Source organism: Oncorhynchus nerka, linkage group LG4 (assembly GCF_034236695.1).
Source record: "Oncorhynchus nerka isolate Pitt River linkage group LG4, Oner_Uvic_2.0, whole genome shotgun sequence".
NCBI lineage: Eukaryota > Metazoa > Chordata > Actinopteri > Salmoniformes > Salmonidae > Oncorhynchus > Oncorhynchus nerka.
The window spans coordinates 47,079,101-47,097,568 of NC_088399.1; the positions used below are offsets into that span (position 1 = coordinate 47,079,101).

Consider the following 18,468-nt stretch of genomic DNA (forward strand, 5'->3'; position numbering starts at 1 on the left):
TCCTGGTCCCTTTGCAGAAAAACAGCCCCAAAGCATGATGTTTCCACCCCCATGCTTCACAGTAGGTATGGTGTTCTTTGGATGCAACTCAGCATTCTTTGTCCTCCAAACACGACGAGTTGAGTTTTTACCAAAAAAGTTATATTTTGGTTTCATCTGACCATATGACATTCTCCCAATCTTCTTCTGGATCATCCGAATGCTCTCTAGCAAACTTCAGACGGGCCTGGACATGTACTGGCTTAAGCAGGGGGGCACTGCAGGATTTGAGTCCCTGGCGGCGTAGTGTGTTACTGATGGTAGGCTTTGATACTTTGGTCCCAGCTCTCTGCAGGTCATTCACTAGGTCCCCCCGTGTGGTTCTGGGATTTTTGCTCACCATTCTTGTGATCATTTTGACCCCATGGGGTGAGATCTTGCGTGGAGCCCCAGATCGAAGGAGATTATCAGTGGTCTTGTATGTCTTCCATTTCCTAATAATTGCTCCCACAGTTGATTTCTTCAAACCAAGCTGCTTACCTATTGCAGATTCAGTCTTCCCAGCCTGGTGCAGGTCTACCATTTTGTTTCTGGTGTCCTTTGACAGCTCTTTGGTCTTGGCCATAGAGGAGTTTGGAGTGTGACTGTTTGTGGTTTTGGACAGGTGTCTTTTATACTGATAACAAGTTCAAACAGGTGCCATTAATACAGGTAACGAGTGGAGGACAGAGGAGCCTCTTAAAGAAGTTACAGGTCTGTGAGAGTCAGAAATCTTGCTTGTTTGTAGGTGACCAAATACTTATTTTCCACCATAATTTGCAAATAAATTCATTAAAAATCCTACAATGTGATTTTCTGGATTTTTTTTCTCATTTTGTCTGTCATAGTTTAAGTGTACCTATGATGAAAATTACAGGCCTCATCTTTTTAAGTGGGAGAACTTGCACAATTGGTGGCTGACTAAATACTTTTTTGCCCCACTGTATATGGCCTGCTTCTAGAAGTGTTATAAAAGAGTGTAGAAGGATAGGGAAATTGCAGTACCATAAAATGAATAAAGAACCTTAGGTTGCTGGTTCTTATTCAGCTTGAAGGACTGTTAGACGAATCTGGCTACTAAGACCTATCCAGGAGGGGAGCTACGTTACGCTGGCCTTTGTTACAGCTTTCCTTTACTGCCTCACATGCTTCTCAGTACCCTCTTTTATATGCTGTAGGTGGGTTCCTCCTATGTAGTTATGTACACGTTTCCTGTGGTCTTTCACCAGATCATCTCTAATGACATCAGTGAACTGCAGAAGAACCAGGCAACAACAGTGGCTAAGATCGCTCAATACAAGAGGAAGCTGATGGATCTCTCTCACAGAGTACTACAGGTATGTGCCATTTATTATTATTATTAAGTAAAGTCATCTGGCTGTTGTCAGTTGATACAGCGGTGTGTGAACATATTTTGAATGCCGACAGAATATCATGAAGTTAACTATCTTGATTAAATATTTATTTAACTATGTTTGTATAATAGGGCTGACCCCAGTTAGTTGATTGTTTGGTCGTTAGGCTGTTGGTCGACCAAGATTATTTTAGCCGAGCAGTAATATACAGTACCAGTCACAAGTTTGGACACATCTACTCATTCAAGGTTTTTTCTTTATTTTACTATTTTCTACACAGTAGAATAATAGTGAAGACATCAAAACTATGAAATAACACTTTTGGAATCATGTAGTATTATTAATTGTATTAATTGTGCTTTTTGTGACTCCTCTCTTTGGCTGGAAGAAATGGCTGGGTTTTCTGTGAGTTGGTGGTGACCTAACATAATCGTTTGTGGAGCTTTCGCTGTAAAGCATTTTTTAAATCAGACACTGGCTGGATTAACGAGAATTTTATCTTTTAAAATGGTGAAATTTGATTTGAGATTTCTGTTGATTTGTATTTGGCGCCCTGCAATTTCATTGGCTGTTGGCGAGGGGTTCCGCTGATCCTAGACCAGTTAACTTTTTACGGATAGGGGGCAGCATTTTCACTTTGGATGAATTGCGTGCCCATAGTGAACTGCTTCTTACTCTGTCCCAGATGCTAATATATGCATCTTATTATTACTATTGGATAGAAAACTCTGACGTTTCTAAAACTGTTTGAATTATGTCTGTGAGTATAACAGAACTCATATGGCAGGCAAACTTCCAAACAGGAAGTGGAAATTCTGGGGCTGGTTGATTTTCAACTCATCGCCTATTCACATCCCAGTAAGATATGGATCTGTTCCCACTTCCTACGCCTTCCACTAGATGTCAGTCAGTAGAACGTGGAATGAAGCCTCTAGTGTGATGTGGGACCGGATGGCAGCCATTTGAGTCAGTGGTCTAGCAGAATGCCAGTTCCTGGCCAGGTGCATTTCTCATGATATTGTCATGTGTTCCATTACTCTGTAGACAAAAACGAATGCTCCGGTTGGAACGTTATTAGATATATATGATAACAACATCCTGAAGATTGATTCTCTACTTAATTTGACCAGTTTATTCAACCTGGAATATAACTTTTTAAAGTTTTCGTCTGAGTTCGCCTGGACTGCCGCCAGCGTTTGGACATATGAACCAAACGTGTTAGCAAAGGTAGCTAATTGGACACTAGTAATGGACATTATCGAACAAAACAACGATTTATTGCGGAACTATGATTCCTGGCACTGCATTCTGATGAAAGATCATCAAAGGTAAGGGAATATTTATGATGTAATTTCGTATTTCTGTTGACTCCAACATGGCGGAGAAATATTGTGTACTTCTGAGCGCCATCTCAGATTATTGCATGGTATGCTTTTTCCGTAAAGTTTTAAAAAATTCTGACAAGTGGTTGCATTAACTTCTTATGGTATAGGCGACGCTTGCGTCCCACTTGAGAAAATGCAGTGCGGCAAAAAAAAAAAATTATATAAAAATCTAACTTTCATTAAATCACACATGTAAAGATACTCAATTAAAGCTACACTTGTTGTGAATCCAGCCAACGTGTCATATTTTTAAAAGGCTTTTCGGCGAAAGCATAAGAAGCTATTATCTGATGATCGCACAACAGTAAACAGAGGGTAGCATATTTCAACTCTGCAGGCGCTACACAAAACGCTGAAATAAAATGAAAAACATGCCTTACCTTTGACAAGCTTCTTTTTTTGGCACTCCAATATGTCCCATAAACATCACAATTGGTCTTTTGTTCGATTTAATTCCGTCAATATATATATCCAAAATGTCAATTTATTTGGCGCTTTTGATCCAGAAAAAAACAGCTTCCAAAATGCGCAATGTCACTAATAAATATTTCAAAAGTTGCCTATAAACTTTGACAAAATATTTCAAACTACTTTTGTAATATAACTTTAGATCAAATTGAAGACATGATTCAAACAATTTGAGAAACTTCAGTTTCAGTAATAATATGCATATTCTTGGCATGAGTAGCAGAAAGTTGAAATTGGGCAAGCTATTTATCTAAAAGAGAAAATGCTGCCCCCTATACCGTAAGAAGTTAACAAGTGTATATTTTTTCCGCTAGCGGAACATGTGTCCTAGACAGGTTAAGAAAGGAAAGAAATTACACAAATTGACTTAACAAGGCACACCAGTTAATTGAAATGCATTCCATGAAGCTGGTTGAGAGAATGCCAAGAGTGCAAAGCTGTCATCAAGGCAAAGGGTGGCTACTTTGAAGAATCTAAAATATATTTGATTTGTTTAACTTTTATTTGGTGACTACATGATTCCATATGTGTTTTCTTAGTTTTGATGTCTTCACTATTGTTCTACAATGTAGAAAATAGTAAAAACTAAAGAAAAACCCTTGAATGAGTAGGTATATCCAAACCTTTGTGTGTGCGTTCGTGCGTGTATGTAATATATACACATACATACATACTACCATTCAAACGTTTGGGATCACTTAGAAGGCAATTTTTTTTTTTTTTAATAACATCAAATTGATTAAATGCAGTGTAGACATGGTTAATGTTGTAAATTACTATTGTAGCTGGAAACGGCTGATTTTTAATGGAATATGTACATAGGCGTACAGATGCCCATTATCAGCAACCATCACTCCTGTGTTCCAATGGCACGTTGTGTTAGCTAATCCAAGTTTATAATTTTAAAAGGCTGGTTGATCTTTAGAAAACCTGTTTGCAATTATGTTAGCACAACTGAAAACTGTTGTCCTGATTTAAAGAAGCAATAAAACTGAGTATCTGGAGTATCAGCATTTGTGGGTTTGATTACAGGCTCAAAATCACAGAATAGTGCAAATTGTCTCTAACCAGAATAGAAAGGAGTGGGAGGCCCCGGTGCACAACTGAGCAGGAGGACAACTACATTAGTGTCTAGTTTGAGAAACAGATGCCTCACAAGTCCTCAACTGGCAGCCTCAATTAAATTAAATGGTACCTGCAAAACACCAAGATTTTTTTTTTTTGTCAGGGACAGCCTTAGTATATACACTGTTTGTGTGTGTGTTTAGGTGCTGATCAAGCAGGAGATTCAGAGGAAGAGTGGCTATGCCATCCAGGTGGATGAGGAGCACCTAAGAGTGCAGCTGGACACCATCCAGTGTGAACTCAATGCCCCCACGCAGTTCAAGGTAAGTTCACTGCATCATCTGGTTATTCCATACAAACCCTGGCACTCCGCCATGCCCTACGTGACTATGCTAATGTAACAGTATAACTTTAGACCGTCCCCTCACCCATACCCGGGCGCGAACCAGGGACTCTCTGCACACATCAACAACAGTCACCCACGAAGCATCGTTACCCATCGCTCCACAAAAGCCGCGGCCCTTGCAGAGCAAGGGGAACTACTACTTCAAGGTCTCAGAGCAAGTGACGTAACCGATTGAAACGCTATTTAGCGCGCACCGCTAACTAAGCTAGCCGTTTCACTACCGTTACACTAAATGCTGACTTAGCTGCAACTGTGGACACTACCTATTTACATTTTGGTCATTTAGGAGACGCTCTTCTTATCCAAAGCGACTTACAGGTACTATTAGGTTTAAATGCCTTGCTCGAGGGTACATCAGCAGATTTTTCACCTAGTCTGCTCAGGAACTCAGCGACATTTCTGTTACTGGCCCAATGCTCTTAACTGCTATGCTACCTGTCGCCTCTCACTGATTCAGATTTGATGACCCTTTCTTGTTGGATGTACAGTATTTCTCATGTAATTTGAGGACCTTGTCTATAAAATTTACTTGAAATGGTTGTTGCTCTATTAGGGGCGTCTGAACGAGCTGATGTCTCAGATCCGGATGCAGAACCACTTTGGGGCGGTGCGCTCAGAAGAACGATATAGTGTGGATGGAGACCTTCTCAGAGAGATCAGACAGGTGAGACTGTTAAAATTCTGTTTTTATGGGCAAGACATACTGCATGTATATGTTTACGCAAATTATGGAAGTGTTTTGTCTGTTTGCTTACAGATGTGTGTGGTCTGCCGTTAGTCCGTCAGTAGTTCTAAGTGTCTTTGTTTATGTGTGTGGTTGGTCAGTATTGCTGACCGAGTGTCTCTCCGTTCTCCTCTCCACAGCACCTGAAGCAGCAGCAGGAGGGTCTGAGTCAGCTGATCAGTGTGATCAAAGATGATGTGGAAGACATCAAACTCATAGAACATGGCCTCCTGGACAGACTCGGCTGACCTCAAAGGTCCTCCCAGGCCCCACGTGATCCTGAATCTCTCTCTCACTGCTGACAAAAGTTAAAGGTTTATGCCTCTTCTTAGCAAGGCATATATCTGTCTTTTCTATGGTCTGTCTTCAACTCAGAGGTGCTTTCTCACACAGATTAATCCTTGTCCTGGACTAATGGCTCAATATTGAATCTCAATCAAAAATCCTTTTTAGTCCAGGACTAGGTATCATTTTTGTCTTGGAAACTGCCCCTAAAACCCCCAAACATCTAAACTGGAACAAGACTGCCTTAGAAAAACTGGACACTGTCTGGTTGACAGCCAGTGAAATGTGACTGTTCAATGATTTGGTGTGATATTCAAGTGCGATATTCAACACATTGTAAATAAATACGCCTTTTATTATTGCTTTAGTAATATTTTATATGATTGAATAAGAATTATACACAACCCCAACATGGTTTAATAAAATGTCATTGAGGAGCCTTTTTCAACATGACTCTCCTTTGTTTGGATCTCTTTCTTACCCAAGTGTAACCGGTGTCAGTGCTAGCATAGCAGCTTTGTTTCCTCCCTCAATCTGCCTCTGACTGGGCTTGAACCAGGGTCCTCTGTCTCCCATGAATGCCCGCTTGACAACATACAAACCAGTTGTTACACTGAAAAGGATCTGATTCAATGGCACCATTGGCAGCATTTTAGTCTGGCAGCATTTTAGTCTGTTGGTGAGTTTATCTGGTAGTCTTAATCTGTTACACAAGCATAGGCACCATTTCTAAAACGAATGCTTTGCAAATCCATATCCCGTGTTCTGTCTGGGTCTCTCACACAATGACTAGCCAATGGCTGTATAGTTTTCATCTATAGAATCAATATTTCATAATATTATGAGGTCATAGGTCATAATATTATGGTCACCTATTGAGAGAGGCCTGTATGAATAATCAATATGCCCCAAAATCTTTTCAATCGAATGATTTTTTCTGACTATGTTGCATCTTTTCTCATTGGTTCTAAATATCTGTCCTTTTGGAGATGCTGGAAATGGGTCCATTGATTGGAATAAGTAGATTCCCAGTTTGTAGCATATTTTCTCTAGAAAAGTGGGTATCAGAGAAATTAATAAACTCAAACTCAAGAGGTTCATCCCCCTCCTTTTTCACTAGCATTCCTGTAGTCCTTCCCCGCAGCATGGTGGAGCACCATGAGGCTGGCATGCAAGACTACTGTTGATGTGGCAGCAGGTTGCTGGAAGCCCTCGCCTGATCATACAATTGACCCCCTCCAGGGCTAGGCCATTGATTTGAATGGGTAGATTCCAGTTGGTAGTAATATACTGTATTTCCTCTTGAAGTGCTTTATCATGTCCGTTGTTGCAGTAGGTCGGCTGGAAGCCCTCCTATGGTACTATTGACCATTGATTGCAGTGAGATTCCAGTTTGAAGATGTGTCAGTGGGGGTCACCTTCATTCTGCAGTAGGTCTCCTCCCACTAGCCGGAAGGCTTCCATGAACTCGTTGATGTCTATGCTGCCGTCTTTGTTGAAGTCGATGGAGACGGCCAGGTCACTGATGGCCTCGTCACTGATCTCTGTCTGCAGATGGGAGCTAAGCAGCTTCCACGTCTGACGGAACTCTTCAAACGATATCAGACCTGGGAGACAATGAAATAGAATAGTGCTTTGTATTTTAGATCATGGGCTCTATTCAATCTGCATCATGGAAGTTTAGCATTAAAGTGTGATTGACATTTAAATGCAGTGTTAACCGTGAATGCAATATATCGACTCAATCGGGAATGACCTTTACATTTCTATTGTGGAATCTGGTTGCTTCAGCTTTACATATTTGAATAGAAATGTGTAGTGCACCAGAAGAAATTTAGTGGTCTTTGAGTGAAAGACGGTGACAATCTGCAGTTTTAAACCTGGCTTCATATGGTACTGATTTATACTCAATCGGATGGGTTCACATGTAAGATATATAGCCCACAGATCAGACAAGGAAAAAGAAAGTACATCAGGTCTTTGTGTTCTGATATGTGCCTGTGTAACAGACTTGGATTCGTAGCCTCACTCCCCAGCTTGAAATGTCTCTAGTTGCCCTATCGATTCACTAGCTTTTCTATAGTGTTGGTCAAGGGATGCGATCACGTGTTTGCGCAAGGTAGAGGATCTGAGATCGAGTACCACCAGTGTGGGCTTTTAGGAAATAAACTATAGCCTACTGTAGGCTGTCATTGTAATTAAGAATTTCTTAACTGACTTGCCTAGTTAAGTACTGTTAAACAAGCACAACGTCTGTTACACGTGTGTCTGTTGTTCCTGTAGGTGTCCTATGCTGGTGACACATCCAATTTTCCCTCTGGGGATCAATGCAGTTCAATTAATCTCTTTGTTTTCAATGGAACATCATATTCAGCTTGTTACTAATAAGCTCTCTGTATGTTATGACAGAGAGGGGCCTGAGAGGCTTGAGAAAGGTCATGTTTGTAAAACACAACAGGGCAGGTATCTGGGCCAAGCTGATTATTTACTCACCTGAGTTGTCTGTGTCTATGATCCTGAAGATGGTCTCCAGGTTGGAGTGGTGCTTATACATGGTCTCAAGCAGACTGGCATTCGAGAGCTGGTGGATAAAAGGCAGCAACCAGGAATTTTGTTAGGTGCTTGTTTGCTGTTTTTTTGTGTGTGCGTATGTATGTTTACGTTTGTGTGTTAGTAAACCTCACCTCTGTGTTGGGCTCGGTGATGGCCAGTTCTCTGAACCAAAGATGATAGTCCAGCATGCCATCCAGAGTGTCTCCCACTAGCTGAGACCGCAGCACCCTCCAGGGTAGACCCAGCCTCAACACAGCCTCCATGGCACAGGCCCAGTGGCCCAGAGAGATCAGCCCTGAGAGACCACACAGCCATATTACAGAGGCCATGCCGCAGTCACATAGTCAGCCTCAAACTGCTACACTAACCCTTCAGGGTAAACCCAGTCTCAACACAGCCACAGAGCGATCAGCCCTGGGAGAGAGACCAGACCATGCAGTGATCACACAGATAAACATCAAACACTGACAGACTTTTTTACTGCATAGAGAATATCCTATCTATATCCTATATTGGGCCATAATGACATTCATCACAGAGAGAGATGCAATAAAACATGATTTGATGTTGACACCATTCAGTGTACATTTGGAACCTTTATGGTAGGATTTTAAGACTGCTAAATATACTGTTGCCACTAGATGGTGATGAATAGCAGTCAACATTATATAATGTATTCACTAAAGTACTAAGGGGAACAGAGGTTCCTGGTAGGTGATATGAGTGAAACGGTGAGTGCGTGGTTCAGTACCTGTATTTTCCGGGTCGTATTCTTGAAAGGAACTGATAAGGTCTGACTTATGTGCAAACAGCTTTTCCCTCAAAGCCCTGAGAGCTGAACGCTCAGTCCGCCCAACACTGAAAACACAAGGCATCAACCACCTCACACACAGTGGATAATGTGTCTGAGGTATACAAGGAATTCACTGCAGGGTTTTCAGTGTGGTATGTGTGAGATGTCAGACATATACACATCTGAGGTAATCTTCTTTTAGTCTGATATTCAATTGTTCAGAGTGCCATTTCATGACCTTCTCCGCACAGATGACACATTGATGACACAATGGTTGCGTTTACACAGGCAGTCCAACTGATCTTTTTCCCCAATTATTGCCAAAAGAGCTGATCTGATTGGCCAAAACACTAATTAGCGGGGAAAAATATCAGAATTGGGCTGCCTGTGTCTCAGAGTCATTTAAACATCTATCTGTGGTTCGTGTGACCTATGTTACCTTTGTCTCAGTGTGAGCGCCCTGGTAGCCCTGTTGGCCTGGTACTGGATGAAGTGAGGCACCAGGTCAGGACCCATCCTGATGTACGCTCCTCTGTTGCTTCCCACCTCATAGTAGTTAGATGCAGAAAATATGGTTAGGACCTAGAGAAAGAGAAAGAACAAGCATTATTCAAAGGTTCTATTTTGCTTTAGAACTCAAAGCTATTTTGCCTACTCTTAGAGGATTTTATCAAACACTCACAGAGTTTGTATTCCTTTTTTTTAATTTCAAATAGATGGCTGCAGTAAAAACATTTTGCTACAGTTTATTGCATATTTCATTCTCTTTTGATTGTGCTGTCTGTGGCTTTCCTCACCCTGCGGTTGTGGCAGAACTCGTAGCCCTCTTGCTTGCACTCATGTGAGCGTATAAGCAGTGTGAGGTTGTGACGTCGCAGGACCTCTTCTGTCACATCAGGACCCCAGTAACATCCTCCACCTCGCACCTCGTTGGGGACACAGCCATCCTGGGGCATGGGGTCACTCCATAGCATGTCTACAATCTGCAGCCCAGACAGACAACACCAGGGTGTAGTTACTAGTTAACACCACCACTAGGGGGATGGCCATTCACTGGTTCTGTAGACTAACAATGTCCACCCAAATCAATCTATCTCTTGCTTTCAATCATATTTGCTATTCTTCAAATAAAGGTAGAACTCAAATCAATTCCACCCCATAATATAAACAAATGTCAGCCTTTAACTCCATCAGCTCCTGCTATCCTAATCCTTTCACCCCAATATGGATAATCCTCCTAAAACATCACAAACTGTTATTTTAACTTTATTCATACACATAACAAATATGTGATGTAAATGGTTTCTGATCTCAGTTACCTGTTTCCACTCGTCCCCATACGACTCCAGCAGCTCTCCAGAGTCTGGGTCTGGGTCAGAGTCAGAGTTAGCCAGGGAGTTACGGAGGTCTCCGTAGGACTGGCTAAGTCCGGCCTGCCTGCGTCTCTCCTTCAGCTCCTCTTCTACAGAGCAGGTCACCCTGTTGGTCAGGCCCTGCAGGGAGCGACGCTGGACCTCATGCCTGGTCCCCGTGCTGCTGCTGTGGGTCAGGGAGTGGACCCGGCGCCTGCTGCTGTCCACAGGCTTGGCAGTTGGCTCATCGTCTTCTAGATCGGAGTCCGTCATACCTGACCTGTTTTGCCTCTTCCTCTTGGGAGGCCGGAGAGCTGAAACATACTACAGATACAAGTATTGTCATGATCCATTCTACAGTGAGCAATGCTGCACTTAGCACAGACATTATTAAACAATGAGCAAAGTGATCTGGGCATGCAATAAACTTAAGCTTCTCAGGCCCGCTATATATTTAGGTTTAGGGATATTTAGGGACCCACTATTTTGGGGTGTTCATTAGACCTGTCTATACTAAGGCCATAATAGACTAAGATGAATCATCAATTAGTGTTTAATTGATGCTCAGCTACATTTAAGTAATGTGGGTGAACTAAAGAGAAGGGTTCTGTGAGGTTATACTTTGTTACAGGTGAACTATTCCTTTAAGTGAGGTGTTAGTGTGGTTTTACTTTGTGTCTGTCCACCCTGGATATGAGGTGAAGGTCCGTGGTGTCTGAGATACCGCCGTGCAGAACCAACACCTTTTTGTCAATTACTGTCGCCAGGGGCAACCAGCTAAAGATCTTCTGGAGAAGCTTTAGAATCTTCTTGCCATGAAGCTAAGCACAAGTCAAGTGACAACAATGTCGATCAGAATATTTCTTATTATGCATACGTTAGTATAAGATTCAACATGTAAGCGTCATTGATTATATTGAAAACTATAAGGCCTGTGCAGTAACCTGTGTAGTGCTATTTTTTCCTTTTGGGATACACACTATTAACACATCAAATACAGTAGGTCTTTAATCAAGAACTAAGCGGATGTGGATGGTGTTATCTACCAACAGTTTATCCATTGGCTACTGTAACCATGTAACCTAAAACAAACAGGTATTCCTGACTAACTGGGTCAGTGTGCTGGCTATTTAAGACTGACTGACTGACACACGTACACAAACACACAAAGATAGAGAGGAAGAGGAAGAGAAAGAGAGTCACGAAGAGTCACACGGTTGACAGAGAGAAAGATCCTGTAATCTCCTTAGTCAAGAGGGAGAGTGACCTACATTACACACTGAAATAGATAGGCTTGATATAAGTGGACTCTGATCACTGGTTAACATAATACTCAGGAAGATTAGATGATTCTGATTAGCAGAATAAATTACCTATCATCCATATCAAATCAATAGGACTGCTCTGGGAAAATCATCGTTTTTTTTTAAACACTTGGTTTTGGGCAGAGGCAAAGCAATTTGAACAATTATCCAATGTTATAGAATGACACAAGGTGAGACCTACCCTGTATTTTCCAAGCACCTCTTTGGTAAAGCCATATCTGGGGGGGGAAAGAAATGTGTGTTGAATGATGTTTCTACTGGGGAATACCAGAGAAGAAGATATTATTTGTATTTGTATTTATTATGGATCCCCATTAGCTGCTGCTAAGGCAGAAACTACTCTTCCTGGTGTCCAGCAACATACATACAGTTTAAAATACTACATGACATTACTTTTCATAACACCTTACCCATCACATTCAGGCCACCACTCCATCACCACATATTTACAATACAACATCCAGGTGATCGAGTGTAGAGTGCGTGTCTTATCATGTGTATATGTGTCTGTGCCTATGTGTATCTCTTTACAGTCCCTGCTGTTCCATAAGGTGTATTTTATCTGTTTTTGAAATCCAATTCTACTGCTTGCATCAGTTTCCTGATGTGGAATAGAGTTCCATTTAGCCATGGCTCTATGTGCACCTCTCATATTCTGTTCTTGACTCTGGGATTGTGAAGAGATCTTTGGTGGCGCGTCTTGTGGGGTATGCATGGGTGTCTGAGCTGTGTGCTAGTAGTTTTAATTAACATACACCTCGGTGCATTCAGCATGTCAACACTTCTTCCAAAAATAAGTAGAGCTGTTCTGCCCTGTTTGCAAATCGGTTATGTAGCCAGACTTATTTGCTGTTTCTTTTTCCTCAGTTACTAATAGGCATGCAATTTTTCAATTCCTCAACAATCCACGGGGATTTAACAGTTTTATAGTCATTTTCTTAATGGGTGCGTGCTTATTAGTAACTGAGATAAGCAACTTCATAAATGTGTCAATTGCAGCATCTGGTTGCTCCTCATTACACACAACAGACCAACACATATTATTTACATCAACAACATAGGAATCACTACAAAACATATTGTATGACCTCTTACACACTATATTAGGCCCAGCCGTTGGAAGTTTGGTTTTCCTAGATATGGCTACTGTAGTCACTTGTTCTGAATGTAAACGGCAACACCTACACCTTTGGCATTTCTGTATTTTCTGTAGATGTTATAACCATGTATCATCAAAGGTATTATCTAAGTAAGTTTCAGAATTGTCAGAATAGGAATGTCATCTACATATGTTAATGTGGGCTATTTTTAGCACTGCTTGACTGTTTTCATTGCTTTACTGGGAAGCTTAGCTGAAGTAGACATGTCCATGTTATGTATGTTAGTGCAAGGATTATACTGTACATACAGTATGTCTGATAGTACCTTAGGTTAACGATATGGTCCTCGTGGTTGCCTCTGTTCAGATGGACATCATTAGGATAGACCAGGAGAAAGGAAAACAGGATGAGGAGGATCTCCAGGGAATCTTTTCCTCGATCCACAAAGTCTCCATTGAAGACATAAGGCTTCTCCGATGATGGTAAACCATTCTAATCAGGATAGGTAAGCACATGTCAAATACAAAGAAAGCTTAAATGAGTTTGCCTTCATTATGAATGAGAACCATGTCATGTGAATTGTGATGTGGTGCGTTGACAAAAAAGTGGCATCCACCTTGTAGAAGACCAATAAAAGATCCTCAAGATGCCCATGTAAGTCTCCTATTGGGAGGTAGAGGGTTTACCAGTGAGTGACAAGTTGGTAAAACATAAGAAGCAATAAAGCTATACAACCAGTGAATTGTTTAAAAGCCTGATGTGTGGTTATGTTTCTACCACAGATGGTGATCTCCTTGCTGTGGCAGGTGGAGATCTGACTGATGTTGGGGAGGATCCTCAGCAGTCTCCAGGTCTCCCCAAGGAGCTGAAGGACATAGCGAGAATGGAGCTGCTACTGGGAAAAACAGACAGAGAAGAACAGAACGCTTGAGGGAAAACGAGAAGTGAGGGGAAAGTCGTTAGTAGAAAGTCAACAACAGACGGCAGTCAGCAGAGAAAACTAGCATAATGGCAAGCCTCTGCCCAACAGTTGGTGGTAGAATGGATGTTTGGCACATGGAGGCCACTGATGGCCCTGCCTACACTTGCTTGCTGGATCACTTGTGAGTAGGAATACCTACTTGTTTGTTCTTGAAGGCCTCCACCAGCTCAGCTGCATTGGAACATGTTATGGGGAAAGAGAGATGGGGACCAGAGTACAGCTTTGGTACCTCAATGCTCTTGTAGCAGAAGTACCTCTCCCAATCTACATTACGGCAGATGTTGTTCTCACGGAAGATGTGTGAGATCAGGTTCCCTAAGATAGAGATAGGACACAGATTTTTCAGAGGACGTACTGTAGGTAATTAGTCAAATGAGCTAATGGGAGGAAAGCTGGGCTGCATCCCCAATGGCAATCTAGTATTCACTATGTTGTGCACTACCTTTGACCAGGGCCCATAGGTAGTGCACAATATGAAGAATAGGGTGCCATTTGGGACACATCCCTAATTTCGTACACCTGACTTCTTCGCCTATAGCCTGGGGATGAGGTGAGAGGATAGCTTACGCTCACTGCTGGCTGGAGTGAAGTGATCCATGAGGTAGCCAAAGAAGTTGTAGAGCTGAGATAAAGAAGTCGAACAAGAAGAAGTAGAAGAAGAAGAAGAAAATACATAATTGATTCAATTCTATTTGAAAAGAAAACTAAAATAATCACATGGTGTCATATGAATGTGTAGTTTTCCCGCAATGCTAGGTATGTGTGTCTGTTGTCCCACCTTAATCTGATCCTGCTCTCCTGCATACTCGATGGACTGGAAGATGTTCCAGGTGCACCTGCGTCTCATCTCCAGCCGTGCCACGTACTGACGGTACCAACGTTGGATTAGGAGAGCTGCCCTCATTGCTGGGGGAATGAGTAGCGTCGGGAGAGAGCATATTACAACACATAGGCACTTACAGTATGTGATCCCTGTGGGACTTGAACTCACAACCCTCTCATTGCTATCGCGATCCCATTACCAAAAGAACACACAGGTTTACCGTGCAAATGTAGCTAGTTATCATTATGGGACCTACTATATCTTTAGTTGTTTCACTTCAGTTTTTTTTTAAAGCAGTATTACAGCTATTTGTAGTCTAATACCCGTCTGAAGAGTTCTACAGCTATTCTTAGCTTGTCTGATGATAATGTTAACGGTAACTACTGGAGCACTCAGTCATAGATTACAAATTCAGATCCTCAAATACCCCATAATGATCTGTAGTGATTTAGTCCTCGAGCTGAAGACTGACTGACTCACCTGTGGCAGCTTCACATCACGTTGTAGGTAACAAAGACACATAAACCAAAGAAGTACAAGTGTTAATCTTAGTTAATCAAGTGTTATCTTGCACAGTATGTGATGTTGATAATAACATTGATGTCCATTTTGAAAACAAATTTGAATTAACCAAATGTTGAATTGTAAGACTTTACCTGGGACTAAGAGGCTGGCTATAAGTAACAGAAAAACAAGACAGAAAAGATTAGTTCATTTCTCTCTAGGCTACTCCAAACTGGTTTATAATGGTTTAATTGTTTATAGAGGTGATAATACATGAGAAAAAGCATTTACTTTCTCTGTCGCGTTTCTTCAGCTGGTCTGATTTTGCAAAGCCACATCCCATGACCTTGTGTGAGGTACAATTGTAGTTATATAAAAAAATATTAAAAATTATATGCATTTATTCATTGAAGACATTTACAAGCACTATTTCCATGATTAAAATGTGCATTTAATTAACTGTTCTGTGATTGATTAATATTTGGACATATAAAATGGGCCTGGCAAGATTAGCTTGACATTATAGTCAACCAACAAAGCCTATAATGATCATATTTTACAACAACCTTCTCTATTTCAAGCAGTCAAATCCCTTCATCACACTAGAAAACTGCAACACAATTGCAAGACCCATCTTACCTGGCCAGGTTGCCTCTCCACGATGAGGTCTCTCCCTCAGTATTTTAGCACATCAGCAGCAAAGACCTTATTTTTCTAACTCTTTTCAGCCTCCAGAACACGTTGAGGGAAGAAAAAGGGATGTTTGGAGGATTTTTCAGACATATTTATTCAAACAGGAGACAACTTGTTCCAGTTGTTTTTGTGATGATGGGTGGTACCTCTAGGTTGGTACACACAGGGCCTCAGTCATGCTCCAGGTGTAGTATAGCTCTCTCTAGTCCAGCCCATGGCTATAGGCTGGTAGTGAATATCGCCAAGTGTCTTCTCAGCCAAGCCCCGTGACCACTTAATCAAAACAACAAGCCATAAATGGATTAGGATTAAGCCTCACACTCACTATGGCTGGCCTCTGTACTGAATATATGGATGAAGGATCTGATAAAGGGCAACACATAGCAGAAAGAAATATACATTGCTGTCAGAAAGTATTGATACCCCTTGACTTATTCCACATTTTGTTGCATTACACCATCCACACACAATACCCCATAACGACAAATTAAAAACATGTTTTTAGAAATGTTTGCATATTTATTGAAAATGAAATATATAAATATCTCATTTACATACATAAAGGGCACTTTTCGGCATTTGCTGTATGATCAATGAGAAACTCCATATTGCAAATGTACGGTCCCTTACTAGACGGCCGCGAATGTTTGTAAAATTCGCCGATGGCGGCGGGCTGTGCACCGGGGCCAGATCTTGTGGGAAGTCATTAAACGATGTCTCTTGGACATTCAGTTTGCATTTATTAAAATGTTCAAATTTTGGTAATTTTTCCCTGTCCCGGTAAATTCCACCAGATAGCGAATGGAATCTTATTGCAAATGTACAAAACATCACCAATCACGACATGGCCATTTCTCCTAAATGGAAAAGACTAAATTTGGTGAGCATAGGTTTGGACTAATGGGCTGTTAGCCCCGAAACAAGATGGCGTCGAGGCCTCAACGCTTTTTGAGTTAATTGTTACGGGAATTAAATTCCTATATGTTTTAATACCCAATTAAATTAAACACTCTGTCCACTCCTAAGAATTTGTAAGACTCTTATTTGCATAAAATGGACAGAGACCAGTCTCAAAATCAATCTGTAGTGTTTATTCTCGAGAGTACTGAACACGATACAGTTTACCACAGGTTATAAACTGAAAATGACGTCGTTAGTTTTCGAACTGTCCCGTCTCTTCTCCCACCCTGGTACAAAGGCAGTATCTCAAGCCTTCCCACATCGTCTCCCTACCAATTTAATATAATTTATGACCGAGCCAAGGTCTTCCTGTGTAGATAAGAATTCTAGCCAGTCTGACGATAAGTTAATTTATTTCTACCAAGGAACAGAGTCATTGTTCTAATTCTTGATTATATTTACACAGATTATATTCAGTACTAAGATTAAAAGAAAATTCATACATCTATACAGTAACATAATAGTATTCTGATTAGTCAGTCCTGATTGAAATGTATACATAATTAGTCATTATTGATAAAAATCCCTTAACATTAAGGCTATTTTTCTGGGATTAAAGGTCAAAAATGAAAATAGAGTGCTAATTTGACCGCTTCACATCAAAGTACATGAACCTACGGTGTAAGGAAAAAAAGAACCAGACATTTATCTATCATAATGTAAGAGAAATCGTACAATGTACAAATGTGTTTTTACCCCAAGAAATTACAGATCCAGTTGCGGCATGTTCAGACGAATCCGTTATGGTGGGTTTCGGAACTCTACGTGATTTCTGTGATTTTCTGAAATAACACCTAATCATTCAACCCTCTGTAAATAAGTCAGTTCTTAACGTAAAAGACTTAAAACTCAAAAATCTGTAAGAGCCTACCCCAAGGAGGATATGTGTTCACTTTCAGTTTCCTGCATCAACCGGAAGTGCCTTAAATTGGGTCATAGGGGCTGTTTCGAAGGGTTAAAAAGATCACATCTTTCCAAAACTTCATATGTGTGATTAGGCAACCCTCATGAACTGTAAACACACACACACACACACACACACACACACACACACACACACACACACACACACACACACAAATTCAACCTGAGGCCTATGTGGGTTATGAATGCCTTATGAACGTGTCTTCGATGACAATTCCTCAGGTCGCTATGAGGTCTACCTGTGTTGATTCTAAGCTTCCTGGATCAACCGGAAGTGGTTAAAATCACCCTAAAGGTGTTTTGATGTACAAAACCTGTAGTTTGTGAAAATGACTGCATTCAACCCTGTGTAAATCAATCAATTCTTAACGTAACGACTTTAAACTCAGGATTCTGTAAAAGCCTACCCCAATGAGGATATGTGTTTACTTTCAGCTTCCTGTGCCAACCGGAAGTGCCTTAAATTGGGGTGATAGGGGCTGTTCGGAAGGGTTAAAAAGGTCAGATCTTTCCAAAACTTCATATGTGTGATTAGGCAACCCTCATGAACTGTAAATCAGTAATTTCTCCCAACAGATGTCAAAGAAAAAACTCTCACGCACACACACACAGACAGCAAGGATGGAGTGACACGGTGCGGGGCTTAAAGACACACAGAGCCTGCAATGGCATTACCATACTCTCTAGGCTGTGCCGAGTTCAACGAGATGCCCAGCTTGACCGTAGCTCACTCGGTCTGAGCGCAGTGACCGT

General features: G+C 41.2%; 2 protein-coding genes across 7 annotated transcripts in view; one reads left to right on the top strand and one right to left on the bottom strand.

Annotated features, from left to right (window-relative positions):
- nup54 (nucleoporin 54) overlaps positions 1 to 6,159 on the top strand; it is a 23,569-nt gene extending 17,410 nt beyond the window's left edge. For all 5 annotated transcript variants that reach the window (XM_029657550.2, XM_029657566.2, XM_065017599.1 and 2 more), the window contains 4 exons: positions 1,248 to 1,355; positions 4,495 to 4,614; positions 5,251 to 5,361; positions 5,562 to 6,159. In XM_029657550.2, coding sequence (XP_029513410.1) covers positions 1,248 to 1,355; positions 4,495 to 4,614; positions 5,251 to 5,361; positions 5,562 to 5,669 — 447 coding nt within the window. In that variant the 3' untranslated portion in view covers positions 5,670 to 6,159. The remainder of the gene's footprint in view (positions 1 to 1,247; positions 1,356 to 4,494; positions 4,615 to 5,250; positions 5,362 to 5,561) is intronic.
- On the bottom strand, positions 6,041 to 15,254 carry LOC115127908 (serine/threonine-protein phosphatase with EF-hands 2-like). 2 transcript variants are annotated; one of them, XM_065017596.1, is made up of 15 exons: positions 14,590 to 15,254; positions 14,379 to 14,433; positions 13,951 to 14,126; positions 13,607 to 13,721; positions 13,446 to 13,492; positions 13,155 to 13,321; positions 11,911 to 11,947; positions 11,076 to 11,225; positions 10,372 to 10,728; positions 9,850 to 10,035; positions 9,492 to 9,634; positions 9,011 to 9,117; positions 8,391 to 8,554; positions 8,200 to 8,287; positions 6,041 to 7,313 (listed from the first exon to the last, which is right to left on the bottom strand). In XM_065017596.1, exons 1-15 carry the CDS (start codon positions 14,713 to 14,715, stop codon positions 7,111 to 7,113), a joined length of 2,121 nt encoding a protein of 706 aa, XP_064873668.1. In that variant the 5' UTR covers positions 14,716 to 15,254; the 3' UTR covers positions 6,041 to 7,110. The 2 variants fall into 2 exon arrangements, with proteins under 2 accessions (XP_064873668.1, XP_064873669.1); XM_065017597.1 differs by having other exon boundaries at positions 14,041 to 14,126; positions 14,590 to 15,253.
- Between the last annotated feature and the right edge of the window lie 3,214 nt (positions 15,255 to 18,468).

Coding starts and splice junctions, on each gene's coding strand:
- LOC115127908 (XM_065017596.1), bottom strand. CDS start 14,715: ATGAGGGCAGCTCTCCTAATCCAACGTTGGTACCGTCAGTACGTGGCA. Junction 13,722..13,950: donor AGGCCTTCAAGAACAAACAA/GTAGGTATTCCT, acceptor TTTTCCCAGTAG/CAGCTCCATTCTCGCTATGT. Junction 10,036..10,371: donor ATGGGGACGAGTGGAAACAG/GTAACTGAGATC, acceptor TCTGGGCTGCAG/ATTGTAGACATGCTATGGAG.